This window comes from Anolis carolinensis, chromosome 3, assembly GCF_035594765.1.
Source record: "Anolis carolinensis isolate JA03-04 chromosome 3, rAnoCar3.1.pri, whole genome shotgun sequence".
Classification (NCBI taxonomy): Eukaryota; Metazoa; Chordata; class Lepidosauria; order Squamata; family Dactyloidae; genus Anolis; species Anolis carolinensis.
In genome coordinates, this window is record NC_085843.1 from 33,844,359 (window position 1) to 33,859,252 (window position 14,894).

The window sequence follows — 14,894 nt, forward strand, 5'->3', positions numbered from 1 at the left end:
ATGTTACGTAGTTGCACGTGGTGTGGTGGTGTGAAAGTGACATATTAAGGATTGACAGTACAATGTGGCATAAGCAGCGCTAAATCCTAAATGTTAACAAATAACAATCCAGACATGTTTCCACGGGAAATATTTATTTATTTATTTATTTATTTATTTAATGAATTAATACTTCCCATTTCCCCCAAGATGAGAGTGTAATTTATTATTTATGTTAAATATCCTGATGCTAATGGCACATCAAAAATCTAAAAACATTTTCAACAGTTCTTATTATTGTGCTTTTTTCTCTTTCTGTTCTTTACAGAATTTCAGTAATACCAAAAACTACTTGCCACCAGAAATGAAATCATTTTTCACTCCAGGAAAGGTGGGCTTTTGTATATATTTTTATTCAGTACTTTATACAGTAAGCGGACGATTTTGATTTTGATTTATATGCCCATGCCATATTTTTAAATGTCAAAACTACAAATGAGGCTTATCTACATATTTGTTTTATTTATAATATTTATACACCAAGTCCTTATTAAAACACAGCAGCTCATTAATAAAAACAAGGTAAAGAAAATACTGGTAAATTGAATACTGAGCATAAGAGCTGACATTAAAAAGTCTACCACTGAATGAGTATAGAAGTTGACATATTTACTTAGCAATATCTATCTATCTATCTATCTATCTATCTATCTATCTATCTATCTATCTATATATATATTGCAACAGCTTATGAGATCCTCTCACCAGTCTGTGTTCACTTAATTTTCATGCAGGGTTGGATGAATTGCCCATATGTGGCCCTTATCCCCCTTTTTTTTGCAAATCCCCGTCTCTCATAACTCTCAATATGCTCAAAAATGGGCTGCTAAAATTGGCAGTGCACATATTCACCCTAGTGCAATTTAACATCAAGGTTAGGTAGCAAACTGCTAGTTAGAGATGCCAGAGAAGAAATCCTACAGGTAGGGATGCACACTCTACCACTCTTAAGAAACAATAAATGGAGGATTGTTGTATGTCTTTCGGGCTGTGTGGCCATGTCCCAGAAGTATTCTCTCCTGATGTTTCACCCACATGTATGGCAGGCATCCTCAGAGGTTGTGAGGTATGGAATAAACTAGATAAGGAAAGGAAAGTCCACAGATATATATTCTTTCCTTTCCTTACCTAGTTTATTCCATACCTCATAACCTCTGAGGATGCCTGCCATAGATGTGGGCGAAACGTCAGGAGAGAATACTTCTGGAACATGGCCACACAGCCCGAAAGACATACAACAATCCTGTGATCCCGGCCATGAAAGCCTTCGACAACACAATAAGTGGAGGCTTTGACTGCAGAAGCTGTAAGTAGTGGTCGTGAGCAAGGTTTTTTTTTGTGTGGTCTAGGTCTCTCACAAATGAGTGTCGAACCTATACTGAAACCTAATTCAGATCTTTCTGTGGATCATCAGAGCCAGGCTCTGTGGAAGTGTTGTGGGTTAGAGTATTTTCTTGATGTTGCAGCCTTGTGTGTGTTTGTAGGGGTGTTTGGAGGCATTCCAGAAATAGATGGGCCTATATGCCAAAGCCAACTACTGATTGCAATGGGTGTGAGGGGGCTTGGGCTTGTTTTATTCAGTATCCTACAGAAAAGAAAGGAGGAAAACCAGTAATCCCTTGGGCAATATTTTTCCATGAGTTGCTTATTGTGTGTATGTTAGTGAGGTAGTCTTGTGAATGTAAATCCATTTCAGAAGCGATGGTGTGTGAAAATGTAGATAGCTGTTCATCAGTGTAATGAATTTGATACACACACACACACACACGTATGTGTGTGTGTGTATTTTTAAGTTAACAGAATAAAGCAAATCGAAAAAAATCAGCCTTTGAACACTTGACTTCTGCATCGCAATTGCCCACATCTGGCGTAAAAGATGAGGAATAACTAGGAATGGCTTCAATCAGCCCGGGTCATTGGCCATGCTCATTGAGGCAGGTAGAAGTTAGAGCTGAACAACACCTGGAGTGACACAACATCTCCAGTATGGCTATATGATGATTACTTTGTTATACAACGCAGAAACTACACCGAGGGCTTTGTGATAGCTACAAAGGAACTGTTACAATACAAAAATCCCTTCTTGTCTCCCACCACCATTAGCACAATAGTCAAAATGGGTTTGCCAGTACCAGAATTTTGATTGATTTTTAGGAAACACTGAAGGGTACATTCAGTTGATTTGTCTGCTTGCATGTTAAATGAGGCTAATATTTTGGTAGTTCACACTCTGTTTCTTTGAGGAATATCTTTGAGGTTACAACGCATCTTATACTTGGAATGAGGAATACTGAACAATGATTTGGCCTCTATAGTGTTGCCCATTGCGTGGGGAAACATTTATGAAATCATTCATAATATCAATAATGTTTCTCAATAACAGTAAGATCTAGCAGGTTGGTACACCTTTCCCTTTCACCAATCTACCCAACCAAAGAGTTGCCTTTGTATTTGTCTTGTGTCACCCAACATCACAAAGGGTTCTGATGTGTGTATAAATGAAGAGGAAGACACATGGTGTACAGTCATCCAGTGGAAACTACTTGAGTGGATGTGCCAGTTACATGCTTATTTTGCATATGGCCTGGGGGTTATGATAAGAACATATTAATGAAATCGAGTCCCTGTGAATATGTGAATGAATATTTATTTTGGTTTATTTGGTTTGTTTATATTTGGTACTTATGAGATAGGAGTTGATAATGCTAAATATTAGTACTAAATGGAGAACTTTTTTTAACAGCCCAAAGCAGCCAATGTTCTTGGAGCAGTTAATAAGCCCCTTTCATCAGCAGGCAAACAGTCACAATCCAAATCTTCACGAATGGAAACAGTAAGCAATGCCAGCAGCAATTCAAATCCAAGCTCACCTGGAAGAATCAAAAGCAGGTGGGTAATATATAAAAACAATATGTGTTTTTTATATTTATGAACTGTACTTGGAATTGCATAAAAGCAGCAGTTTCCTAAAATACACTGAATATAGCAGAATGCAACAATCAGATTACAGCTAGAAAGAAAGAAAGTTCCTGAAATCCTAGATTAGCTACTTGATATATATCTGTACCTTAAAGAACATCTCCTGGCACGACTCTGCCCAGCCCACCTCTTAAGATCTAGCCACTGGATTGGCAAAGGTGGGCCCTATTATTTTTGATCAAAGCAAGAAGGCTGACATTTTCATTTCTTCCTAACAACTGGACTTGCCAAGGACATGGTACAAAGATCCTGCTCTGATTGTCACAGGCTCATTTGCTGAAGGGATATGGAGTGAAAATGTCCTTGTTGCACCTGATTAGAAGCTGAACAGCTTTAACTTGCCTGATCCTGTGGCTACCTCTTAAGGGGGGATAGAGTGGCATCTACACAGGTTTCCAGTCAGACTGCATAGCCTTACTAAATACAAATGGGTTTGAGAGCCATCAATCTAGGTTGCTAATTGGTAATTGTTGTATTGAATACTTCTAGCTATTGAATATAGTGCAGAATAAATTTTAGATTGGTCTCATCATATTAGTATGCTATTGTTACTTCTAGAGCAGCCTCTCCTTTGCATTTGATGCTGGAAAATGTACGACTGAATGGTAAAGAAAGACACAAGTAATGAATGATTCTTGCTTTTATATGATTACATATTTATTCTGTACTTTGTTCAATACATCTGGTGTCTTTAGTAAATAAATGAGATGAATGAATCATTGCTGCTGTTAGTCTGTATATGAATATAAAAATATACTAATACATACGATATGTATGATAAATTAATCTTTTTATTTTAGTTTTTTTTTGCAAGGCTTCAGGTTTTATACTAGGTTGCCTTGAGAAAAGTATTGTTTTACAGCTTTTTCTTAAAGATAATGGTTTCTTTAAAAATCTTGCTGTATGTAGAATATATACTTGTAATACCAGTTTTACAAAACAATAAACTAAACTATTAAACTATTGTGGATTTAACATTGTTTCCCTTCCTTAAGAGATGGTCTTCACCGAGCTTTCATTTCAATAAAATTCATTTCGTCTGCATTAAAATGAATCCCGTTTTGGGAAAAAGGCAGGCAATAAATTCAATAAACAAACAAATAAATACATAAAATTGGCAAGATTTTGTGCAGACAGCCACAGTTTTAGATCCACTGCTAATTATCATTGCGCAGAACTAACTTGATTAGTAACCAAAAACAAAGATTAGTCTTAAAAAGTGGAAAGAGAGAAAGATTTTGTATGGGAAAAGGGAGGAAATATTCATTAACTTTGAGGGTGTTTCTTAATTTCTAGCCAATCTTAAGAAAGTAATCAGTATTATGTCTAATCTCTGTCATGCTGTGTGGTTTGCAATTGAGGAAGAGATCAGTTGTAATTTACAGCCAGAAAATAGTAGTGTAACCATTTTCATTCTTGATAGAAGAATGGAAAGAAGTTGCATCTGTTTGCCATCCACTTCCCCAAATTATAAACAGAAGAGAACTCCTGGAATAGTTTACCACAATGCAGAAGTGAAATAAACATATTGCTAGGAAAATGTTGATAGGAAAATATAGGTGTTAATTAACTATGTATAAAAGAGTCAAAGCATGTGTTTGTCTTTGTTTTCAATGAACAAAATAAGTAGGAACTTTGACACAAAGTGATATGGAATGTCTTCTCAGTCCCAACTGTTGGGTCATATAGGCCAGGTTTACCCCTTCCATACCAGATGTATCCTTGAGAGTGACCTCCTTTTCTTCTGTAACAGTGGTTCTCCTCAAATGTTTTGGCCTTCAACTCCCAGAAATCCTAACCACTGGTAAATTGGCTGGGATTTCTGGGAGTTGTAGCCCTAAACACCTGAGGGACCCACAGATTGAGAACTACTTTCCTATAAGTTCATGTCTGTTATTTCAACCCTGTGGGAGAAAAAGACATTGAGATAATATCGAAATGAAGAAAAATCTCCCTATCACTGGTAATTTCTTGTTTTAGCTGAAATTGCTGGCAATTTTCAACTCAGAAACTGCGGTATTAATTGTATTTTCTGATCTTGCATGCCTATGTTGTAACAGACTTGACAGCACTGAATTGGATCACAGTGAAAATGAAGACTATACAATGGCTTCACCTTTACCAGCAAAGAAAAATGATAAGAGAGATGACTCTGATATTGTAAGAATTAATTCTTTGTGTTGCATTTTTAGTTAATCTTAATAAATGTTAACCACATGAAAAAGAAAAATTATATAGTAAGCATTCATAGATGTAGTTGGTTTCATATTTGAAGTCATACTGATTTGCTAAAAAAAATCTAGCTTTATTTATTTACAGCATTTATATTCCGCCCTTCTCACCCCGAAGGGGACTCACATTACACACATAAAGGCAAACATTCAATGCCATGACATAGAACATAGACAGAGACAAGACGCAGGCACGGGCGGGCCTCGAACTCATGACCTCTTGGTCAGAGTGATTTGTTGCAGCTGGCTTGCTTTCCAGCCTGCGCCACAGCCCGGCCTTACATCTTCCAAAAATTAGACGTAGGAGCACTACACAGATGATCTGTGGGTTTTTTATGTAATTAAGTCTTAGATATTTTTTCATTGTCACTATAAAATTAACTGAGTTATATCTATATTATATTATAGTCTCCTTATTTTTCCGCAGATGAACAACAGGCAAGTCCTGCATTTCACATTAAAATCTCTGTTTCCTTAAAATCCTTGTATTGCAGAATTTCTTCTGGTCCCTTAAGGCACAATTTAGTATTTCTTTTAATAAGGATCTTGATATTTGATGGGAGAGTTAATGTTTTCCTTCTTCTTTAGTCAGAACTGGAAAAGCCCAGAAGTAGGAAGAAAATAATTACAGATCCAGAAGATAAGTTGGGTATGGATGACCTGAGTAAACTAGGACAAGAATCAAAACTTAGAAGCGGTCAGCGAGGGAGAAAGAGGGCAGCAGTTATTTCAGAGTCAGAGGAGCCTCAGTGGCCTGAGGAAAAGAGACTAAAGGAAGATGTCCTGGAAAGTGAAGATGAACAGAACAGTCCACCAAAGAAGGGAAGGAGAGGGCGGCCTCCCAAGGCAGCTGCTGGAGCCACACAAAAGGAAGAATCAGCGGCAAAGACACCCAAAAGAGGTAGAAAGAAAGCCACGCCAGTAAAACCTGTAGAGGAAGAAGAGGAGGAAGGAGAGGAGGAAGGAGAGGAAGAAGAAAGACAAATGGATATCATAGAGCAGAAGTCAAAAATTCGACAATATAAGACACCAAGGAAAGCACAACAGAGGTATCTTCCTTGTTTCATAAACAGACTTTTGCCATCTTGTTTTGTTTTTAGAATTGTCATTTAACTTGGATATGCCTCTGAAATAGGTCTGAATCATCTGAAATAAGTGCAGCTGAATCCAACCAGTCTACACCACAGAAAAAACGAGGAAGACCACCAAAGACACCACCCTCACAGCAGAAAAAAGGGTAAGATGAATCTGTTTTTAAACAAGTTTTAAAATCTGTTATTTAATTATTTTATTCATGCATTTAGTCTTTTAAGTATTCTTACTCACCTTGGGGACTTTCCACCAGGCAAACACTATAAATAAATAAGTTATATTTGGTCTACTTTTTAAAAAATCTTCATACCTCAAAAAATCCAATTGAAAGCATAAAGAGAGAACAATTTACCATATATACTCGAGTATAATCCTAGTTTTTCAGCCCTTTTTTAGCTCCCCTCGGCTTATACTAGAGTGAGGGTTCTGGCCGGCTTATATTCAGGTCGGCTTATACTCGAGTATATAGGTAATCAGAGTTGGACAGTCTTATCTTATTAAAGCCTTTTTATTATCTTAAATTACGGTTTTATATAAATATTCAAAAACATTTAACCTACTGATGCCTCAATTAATGTAATTTTATTAATATCTATTTTTATTTTTGAAATTTACCAGTAGCTGCTGCATTTCCCACCCTCGTCTTATACTCAAGTCATAAGTTTTCCCAGTTTTTGTGGTAAAATTAGGTGCCTCGGCTTGTATTCGGGTATCTTATTTCTACCAAATGTGCTCAATCAACTATGATGTACAGTGGGGGGGGGGAGTCTATTTAGTTAGATACCAATTGTACAAGTTCTCCCACGTAAAAAGATGAGAGAGGCCTGTAATTGACATCATAGGTAGACCTCAACTATGAGAGACAACATGAGAAAACACATCCATAAAATCACATTGTCTGATTTTTCACGAATTTATTTGCAAATTATGGTGGAAAATAAGTATTTGTTCCATAACAAAAGTTCATCTCAATACTTTGTTATATATCCTTTATTGGCAATGACAAAGATCAAACGTTTTCTGTAAGTCCTCACAAGGTTGGCACACACTGTTGCTGGTATGTTGGCCCATTCCTCCATGCAGATCTCCTCAAGAGCAGTGATGTTTTGGGGCTGTCGCTGGGCAACATGGACTTTCAACTCCCTCCAAAGGTTTTCTATAGGGTTGAGATCTGGAGACTGTCTAGGCCACTCCAGGACCTTGAAATACTTTTTATGAAGCCATTCCTTCGTTGCCCTGACGATGTGCTTGGGATCATTGTCATACTGAAAGACCTAGCCATGTTTCATCTTCAGTGCCCTTGCTGATGGAAAGAGGTTTGCACTCAAAATCTTACAATACATGGCCCCGTTCATTCTATCACATATACAGATCAGTCGCCCTGGTCCCTTTGCAGAGAAACAACCCCAAAGCATGATGTTGCCACCCCCATGCTTCACAGTAGGTATGGTGTTCTTTGGATGCAACTCAGCATTCTTTCTTCTTCAAACATGACGAGTTGTGTTTCTGCCAAACAGTTCTCCTTTGGTTTCATCAGACCATATGACATTCTCCCAGTGCTCTTCTGGATCATCCAAATGCTCTCTAGCAGACTTCGGCCCCAGATACGTACTGGCTTAAGCAGGGGGGACATGTCTGGCACTGCAGGATCTGAGTCCCTGGCGGCGTAGTGTGTTACCAATGGTAGCCTTTGTTACGTTGGTCCCAGCTCTCTGCAGATCATTCACTAAGTTCCCCCGTGTGGTTCTGGGATTTTTGCTCACTGTTCTTGTGATCATTTTGACCCCACGGGGAGAGATCTTGTGTGGAGCCCCAGATCGAGGGAGATTATTAGTGGTCTTGTATTTCTTCCATTTTCTAATTATTACTCCCACAGTTGATTTCTTCACACCAAGCTTCTTGCTTAGTGCAGATTCAGTCTTCCCAGTCTGGTGCAGGGCTACAATTTTGTTTCTGGTGTTCTTCGGCAGCCCTTTGGTCTTCACCATAGTGGAGTTTGGAATGTGATTGCTTGAGGTTGTGGACTGGTGTCTTTTATAGTGATAACAAGTTCAAATAGGTGCCATTACTACAGGTAGTGAGTAGAGGACAGAGAAGCCTCTTAAAGAAGAAGTTACAGGTCTGTGAGACCCAGAAATCTTGCTTGTTTGTAGGTGACCAAATACTTATTTTCCACCATAATTTGCAAATAAATTTGTGAAAAATCAGACAATGATTTTCTGGATGTGTTTTCTCATGCTGTCTACCTATGATGTCAATTACAGGCCTCTCTCATCATTTTACGTGGGAGAACTTGTTCAATTGGTATCTGACTAAATACTTTTTCCCGCACTGCATAAGGTTAAGTGAAAAAAAGAATTTAATATTGATTAGATACTGTGATGGCCTCTGCCCTAATTTGTCTTTCTGGTTTTAACATAATGTGTATATGAATACCTTGATTTGTGTTTTTTCCACTTTAGAAGGGGTGGACGGACAAAGCAAACAGCAACTAAAGAAAATGAATCTGGTGAAGAAATGGAAGCATTTCAGAGTAATTCTCCCATTCAAGATATTTCCCAGGAAGTAACAATGGAGGAAGAGGAAGTTTCCACAGTCAAAGTACGGAAATCCATGTGCATTGTAGGCCAAGATGTGAATACAGTAGAGTTTCACTTATCCAACATAAACGGGCCAGCAAAACATTGGATAAGCGAAAATGTTGGATAATAAGGAGGGATTAAAAACAGACTTATTAAATGTCAAATTATGTTGTTATTTTACAAATTAAGCACAAAAAATCATGTTTTACAACAAATTGACAGAAAAAGCAGTTCAATATACGGTAACATTACGTAGTAATTTACTGTATTTACGAATTTAGCACCAAAACATCGCAGTTTATTGAAAACATGGACTACAAAAACATTGGCTACTAACAAATTGACTACAAATAAAGTTAGAATTGCATAAAATGAACTTACAGTAACAACATTGTCAGAAATTAAATCCTTAAAAGGTTCAGCCCTTGCTGCCTAGAGGAATAGCTGTGGAAGCAAATTGCGTTGGATAATCCAGAACATTGGATAAGCGAGACTCTACTGTATCCATATACTTCTACTCTCTCAATTTAGAGTGCACACATTATAAAGAAATAGTGAAAAAGTATTCTTCCTTCTTTCTCTGTGTCTGTTACAAAGAGACTAATAGATTTAATTTTGTTATTAATCATCTATTCCACTGTTTGGGGGCGGGGGGGGGGGGAGGACATAACTCAGATGTCGCTAAAATTCTCAGATTTTAACTAAATGGACACTTACATGAAGTAGATGAGAAATTGCTCACAATTTATTAAATAAGCAGGATAGGCTTGCCTGTGGTAATACCCATTGGGTTTTCCAATAGTATAAAGTATGCTTTATTGTAAATACTATTTATACTTTGCTGCTCTGCTTCTAGGCAAACATTTTAAATGTACAGTAGAGTCTCACTTATCCAACATAAACGGGCCGGCAGAATGTTGGATAAGCGAATATGTTGGATAATAAGGAGGCATTAAGGAAAAGCCTATTAAACATCAAATTAGGTTATGATTTTACAAATTAAGCACCAAAACATCATGTTATACAACAAATTTGAAAGAAATCGTAGTTCAATATGCAATAATACTATGTAGTAATTACTGTATTTACGAATTTAGCACCAAAATATCATGATGTATTGAAAACATTGACTACAAAATGCGTTGGATAATCCAGAATGTTGGATAAGCGAGTGTTGGATAATTGAGACTCTACTGTATCTATATTTGATGATATGTGGATGGGGATGCACAATGCAGTGAATATTGTTGCCTTTGGCACTTAATCATAGTGTTGGAAGAGACTGCATGGGCCATCTAGTCCAACCCCCTGTCATGCAGGAAAAATACAACCAAAGCACCCCCAACAGATGGCCATCCAGCCTGTGTTTAAAAGCCTCCAAAGAAAGAGCCTCTACCACACTCTGTGGCAGTGAGTTCCACTGTTGAACATCTCTTATGGTCAAAAGTTCTTCCTAATGTTCAGCTGGTATCTCCTTTTCTGTAATTTGAATTGATATTAAATACCATTATATCTGTGGCTTTGATGCACAATGTGATAAATACGCTTTTGTGGATCTTCCTACTGGATTGGGGTATATAATTTGATGTGCTGTTTTATCTCAGGCACGCCGAAGGACATCCAAGAGGGAAAGACGGTGAACAAGCTGTTGCCAGCCTTTTAAAGTGAAGTCTTTGAAGATTTTTCTTTATTATTTCAGACTGAAGAAAGCTGTTCATGCTCACAACTGGGGTTTCTGGTGAAAGCTAGGCCAGTTTTGCCCGCCCCTGCGTTTGGAAACCCAGGCCACAAGCATAAGCCACACACATGAATATCATTGACCATGGATTTTTGTGAAGTGTAATGTGCGCTGGCTATATAGACTCATGAATGAAAGAAACTGCCTGTAAATAATCCTTTTTTAAAAGAAAAAGTTTCTGACTTCTAAAGTGCTTGTATAGCTTTTACTGCAGCTTTAAACCTGACAGTACCAAGCTGTCTGTTAGATCTATTGATTTCAGAAGAGGAGGAAAAAGTAGAATGGATATCAAGCAATATCTGTCGGCGTCTGTATTTTTATTTTTCTTGGCATTTAACTGTGAAAAAAAATCACCTTGACAAAATAGTGATACTTCTGACAGTATTTGTTAGAAAGTAACAGAAAAGACTGTGGGCTCTTTTATGTATCTAATCCAGTGTTTACTGTTGGCCCTTGCCTGTCTTTGGAGGTGCCAGACAGCATTTGAAGCAATGCGGGATAAAGTAATACAGCTAAATGCAGATTTGTGAAAGAACATGAATTTTACACACCTCAGTATTGATACCAGATTCTTCTGGGCCTCTTGTGACATTGAGCATTTAAAAAAAAATAATAACAGTTTGATTTTAAAATTGTTTTATTAAATAATGTAATGAACACCTATCATTTTATTTTCCTTAATAGTTTTTTTGTTAATCTGCTGTATCAATAAAATTCTGCAACTGAATTTTTATTAGTCTAGTATCTCAGTGTGCATATTCCCTCCCGAACATTATGTTCACAAAGAGCAAATTGTTGCATTATAATAAGAAACCTGATATCTGAACGTTAGTGAAAATGCAGGTTTTATTGCTATGTAAAGTTAATCGCAAAGAAAATTTTATTGATGCAGTCTGTCTTTATAAAAGCTGTTCCTTCTCCAGAGCCAAGTGTTTTGTATTTCACAGTGAGTTGCATGTCTATGAAACAAAAATGTAATGAAACTGCAATGTAATTTTTAAAAGTCTTATTTGGCTGTAGGATATACTACATTGCCTCTTGAGAAGAATCTTCTACCAAGAGCTTGTTGTATTTTCTTTTTTGTTAACGAGTTTTTTTAAAAAAAATTTCTGTGTGGGTTTGGGCAGTTGCGGTGGGCTGATGCTGAACATGCTTTCAGTTGATGAGTGGCAGAATATTTCAGTTGGAATCCTCATAATATTTGTGGAGCTTCACTTTATGTCCTCCCTTGAAGTGAGTGAACTTTGTCTCTTGAGCAAAATTTCAAAAAAAGAAAACTGGGAAACTACTTAAGGCATTGTTCTGTATGCAGTTTTGCAAATCGTCTTTGAACCAAAATGTATAGATCTTTATTTATGCTTAGCGAGGCACACTTTATAGTTTAACTTGCTGTTTTCTTCTTGCTTGGCAAATAGTAAATGTTAGAGAATCTGATTTTAACTTATTAATATTTTATCTCATGGAATAATAGAACATTGTCATAAATTAACAAAGGCATCTTTTATGTTACAATTTCAAGGGGGATATAGGCTAGGGAAGGGGCAAGGCATTATGGTTGTTCCTGAACATGCTTGCGAGTATATTTTTCAAAGGAAATTCAACTTTTTTCTACGCTGTTTTATTATATAATTTTTATGTTTGTTTTTTTAAAAATCCACAGCAGCAATAGACAAAGCCAGGCAGTTTGTGTTGACCAAGCTGTTCTGCTTTATGTGCTTTTTCTAGAAGCCCTGTTAGCAAATAATTCCAGTTCTTCAGCTGTCCTTTCTTGTTATGCCCATGGTTTTTGGTAACAGCTGTCTCCAAGCATTCACTAAAGGTGGTTCAGATGACTTTCACTTAGAATTTCCCTCACGCCTCACAATGTTTAACAGTGAAAATAAGAGTTTTTATATCCCAGAAAAGAAAAAAAAATAGTGTTAGTATTCAATTTTCTTCATTGACAAAATTGCACTGACAACACTTATGAAGTATATCTGTAAGACCATTTTACACAAAATATCAAAAGGTACTCAAAACTGCTTGCAGACCGTTGAAGATTTATCTGCATGAACATAGTTTGGCCATATTTCCTTTAGTACTGCTGCAGACTAATTGCTCCTAAATTGTAATATTTAAATGTAATCTATAGTTCAGCAGTTTGAACGTTTATTTCCTGGCAATTTGTCACTTTAGATTTGCAATTGGGAAAAACTGGTGCAGATGAAATGGGATCATGTTTAAAACTTAAAGGTTTTATTCTCCTGCAAGTATAATAGATATCTTATGTACTAATACTTTCAGGTCTGCATACAGTAGCTGCAGTAAAATAATGTATAAAGAGACAATATGATAAAATGCAGTTAGTGTGCTCTTCAATTATGTTCAATTTATAGTATGTACTGTATAACATTAAACAGTCAAATTGACCTCACCGTTGAAAGTTCAAGTATGAAATTTTTCTGAGATTACAATGTTATCTTGCCGTACTCTGCAGCCAGTCATATTAATCCACTTTTATGTATCACCTTCTTGCTCAAGTGAAGCAGCAAATCTGTATGTGTGTAAAAAAATTTGTTTCGAAATTTGCTTTAGGGTTTTCAATTACTCAACTTCCAAAAACTGGTTATTTTCCTTTGCATCATTTCCCAGAAATGTGGTATGTGGTAAACATGTTTAGATTACAAAAAGTCTTGACTGAAGGGGAAATATATATATACATATATGTATATGTATAGATTCTGTCGAGAAACAGCATAGTGTAGTGGTTTCAGTATTGGACTAGAACTTTGGGTTTGAATTTCTGCACAGGCATGGAGTCCCCACTGTGTGTCTTTGGGCAAGCCACACTTTCTGAGCCTGAGAAAGGGCAATAGAACATCTTTTTAAAATACATCTTGTCAAGAAAACCCTAGAATGTGGCTGTTATGAGTTGAACTAAGAAGATAGATCATGACACCAAATTCTTTCAGTACAAGGCTGGTTTCTCATAGTAAGTAGTAAAGTTCTCATATTGTATGAAAAGTCCATAGAAATCTCTCAAGAACAAAAATATTAATGTATGTATTCTATGCCTGCTAGGCTTTGTTATTAATAGTAAATAGCAATTCCTTCCCTAAATGGAGGCTGCATTTTCCCTCTGTGGGCTTTGAGATGGGTTGCCATCCCAATATACTTCCATCTCAAGTGATTATTGTTTCCTTTACTTTGTGTTGCAACTTTTTTGGCTTCATGGTGTTCCTTCATGACTTGAAGGAAGTGGAAGGAGACTGCAACAGAGAAAAACAGCCACACACAACAAGATGTAACAATTTGGATGTTATATATGGGCAGAAGAGTCAACACTACTGGGATATCAATGATTCCAGGATAGGATCATATATAACAGAAAGCTAGTGTGTTTTCAATGTCAATATTGCATTTATGGTCCTCATTTGATGTCATTTGAGTAGGGAATCGGTTTAAGTGCCATCGGTCAGTGGAGTGCTTGAGCACTTGTTTTGCTTAGACATGAAGGGTGCAGTGTTCAGGCTTCGCTACATTGCACATGGCTTCTGTAGCCATGCTGAGTATTTGGAATGAATGAATCTAACTATCGTTAGTCCCCGAGTTAACAAACATCCGACTCACAAACAACTCATAGTTGAGAACAAGGGTGAGACAACAAGAAGTGAGAGAAATTTACCTCTAAGAAGGGAAATTAACTCCTGAAAAAGTTATCGTGGGGAAAAGGTGTCTCCACTGAAGCTTTCTCACCAATCCTTGTTTCCACAACAAATCAATGTTCAAAATCCAATTATTGCAGGGACTGAAAGTAAGGTGAAATCTTTTGAACAGGCCCAGACAGCAAAATAAACTCCACAGGGGTATTAACCCTAAGCTGTACACACGCACACATACACAATGGAATGAATCCATCTGCGTTGCCTCCAAAAAATCCTGCAAATCTCTTGGGAAGACAGGCATACAAATGTCAGCATTCTGGAAGAAGCAAAGACCAACCAGCATGGAAGCGATCCTCTGCCATCAACTGCTGGACTGGCCATGCCTGAATGCTACTTTCAACTCAAGAACAGAAAACAGAATGTTGATGGACAGGAAAAGAGATTTAAAGATGGGCTTAAAGCTAACCTTAAAAACTTTGGCATAGACACTGAGAACTGGGAAGCCCTGGCCCTCGAGTGTTCTAACGAGGTCAGCTTTGACCAACAGTGCTGTGAAATTCGAAGAGGCATGAATGGAAGGTGAAAGGGA

The 14,894-nt window shown here is 37.1% G+C and overlaps 1 protein-coding gene across 2 annotated transcripts in view; it reads left to right on the top strand.

Moving 5' to 3' along the window:
* pds5b (PDS5 cohesin associated factor B) overlaps positions 1 to 13,074 on the top strand; it is a 100,468-nt gene extending 87,394 nt beyond the window's left edge. The window contains exons 29-35 of one of the 2 annotated variants that reach the window (XM_003219158.4): positions 308 to 370; positions 2,783 to 2,928; positions 5,079 to 5,178; positions 5,838 to 6,298; positions 6,385 to 6,486; positions 8,804 to 8,942; positions 10,528 to 13,074. In XM_003219158.4, the coding sequence (XP_003219206.1) occupies positions 308 to 370; positions 2,783 to 2,928; positions 5,079 to 5,178; positions 5,838 to 6,298; positions 6,385 to 6,486; positions 8,804 to 8,942; positions 10,528 to 10,563 (1,047 nt within the window). In that variant the 3' untranslated portion in view covers positions 10,564 to 13,074. The remainder of the gene's footprint in view (positions 1 to 307; positions 371 to 2,782; positions 2,929 to 5,078; positions 5,179 to 5,837; positions 6,299 to 6,384; positions 6,487 to 8,803; positions 8,943 to 10,527) is intronic. The other variant, XM_016992609.2, reaches the window with a different exon arrangement.
* Positions 13,075 to 14,894: the final 1,820 nt, after the last annotated feature.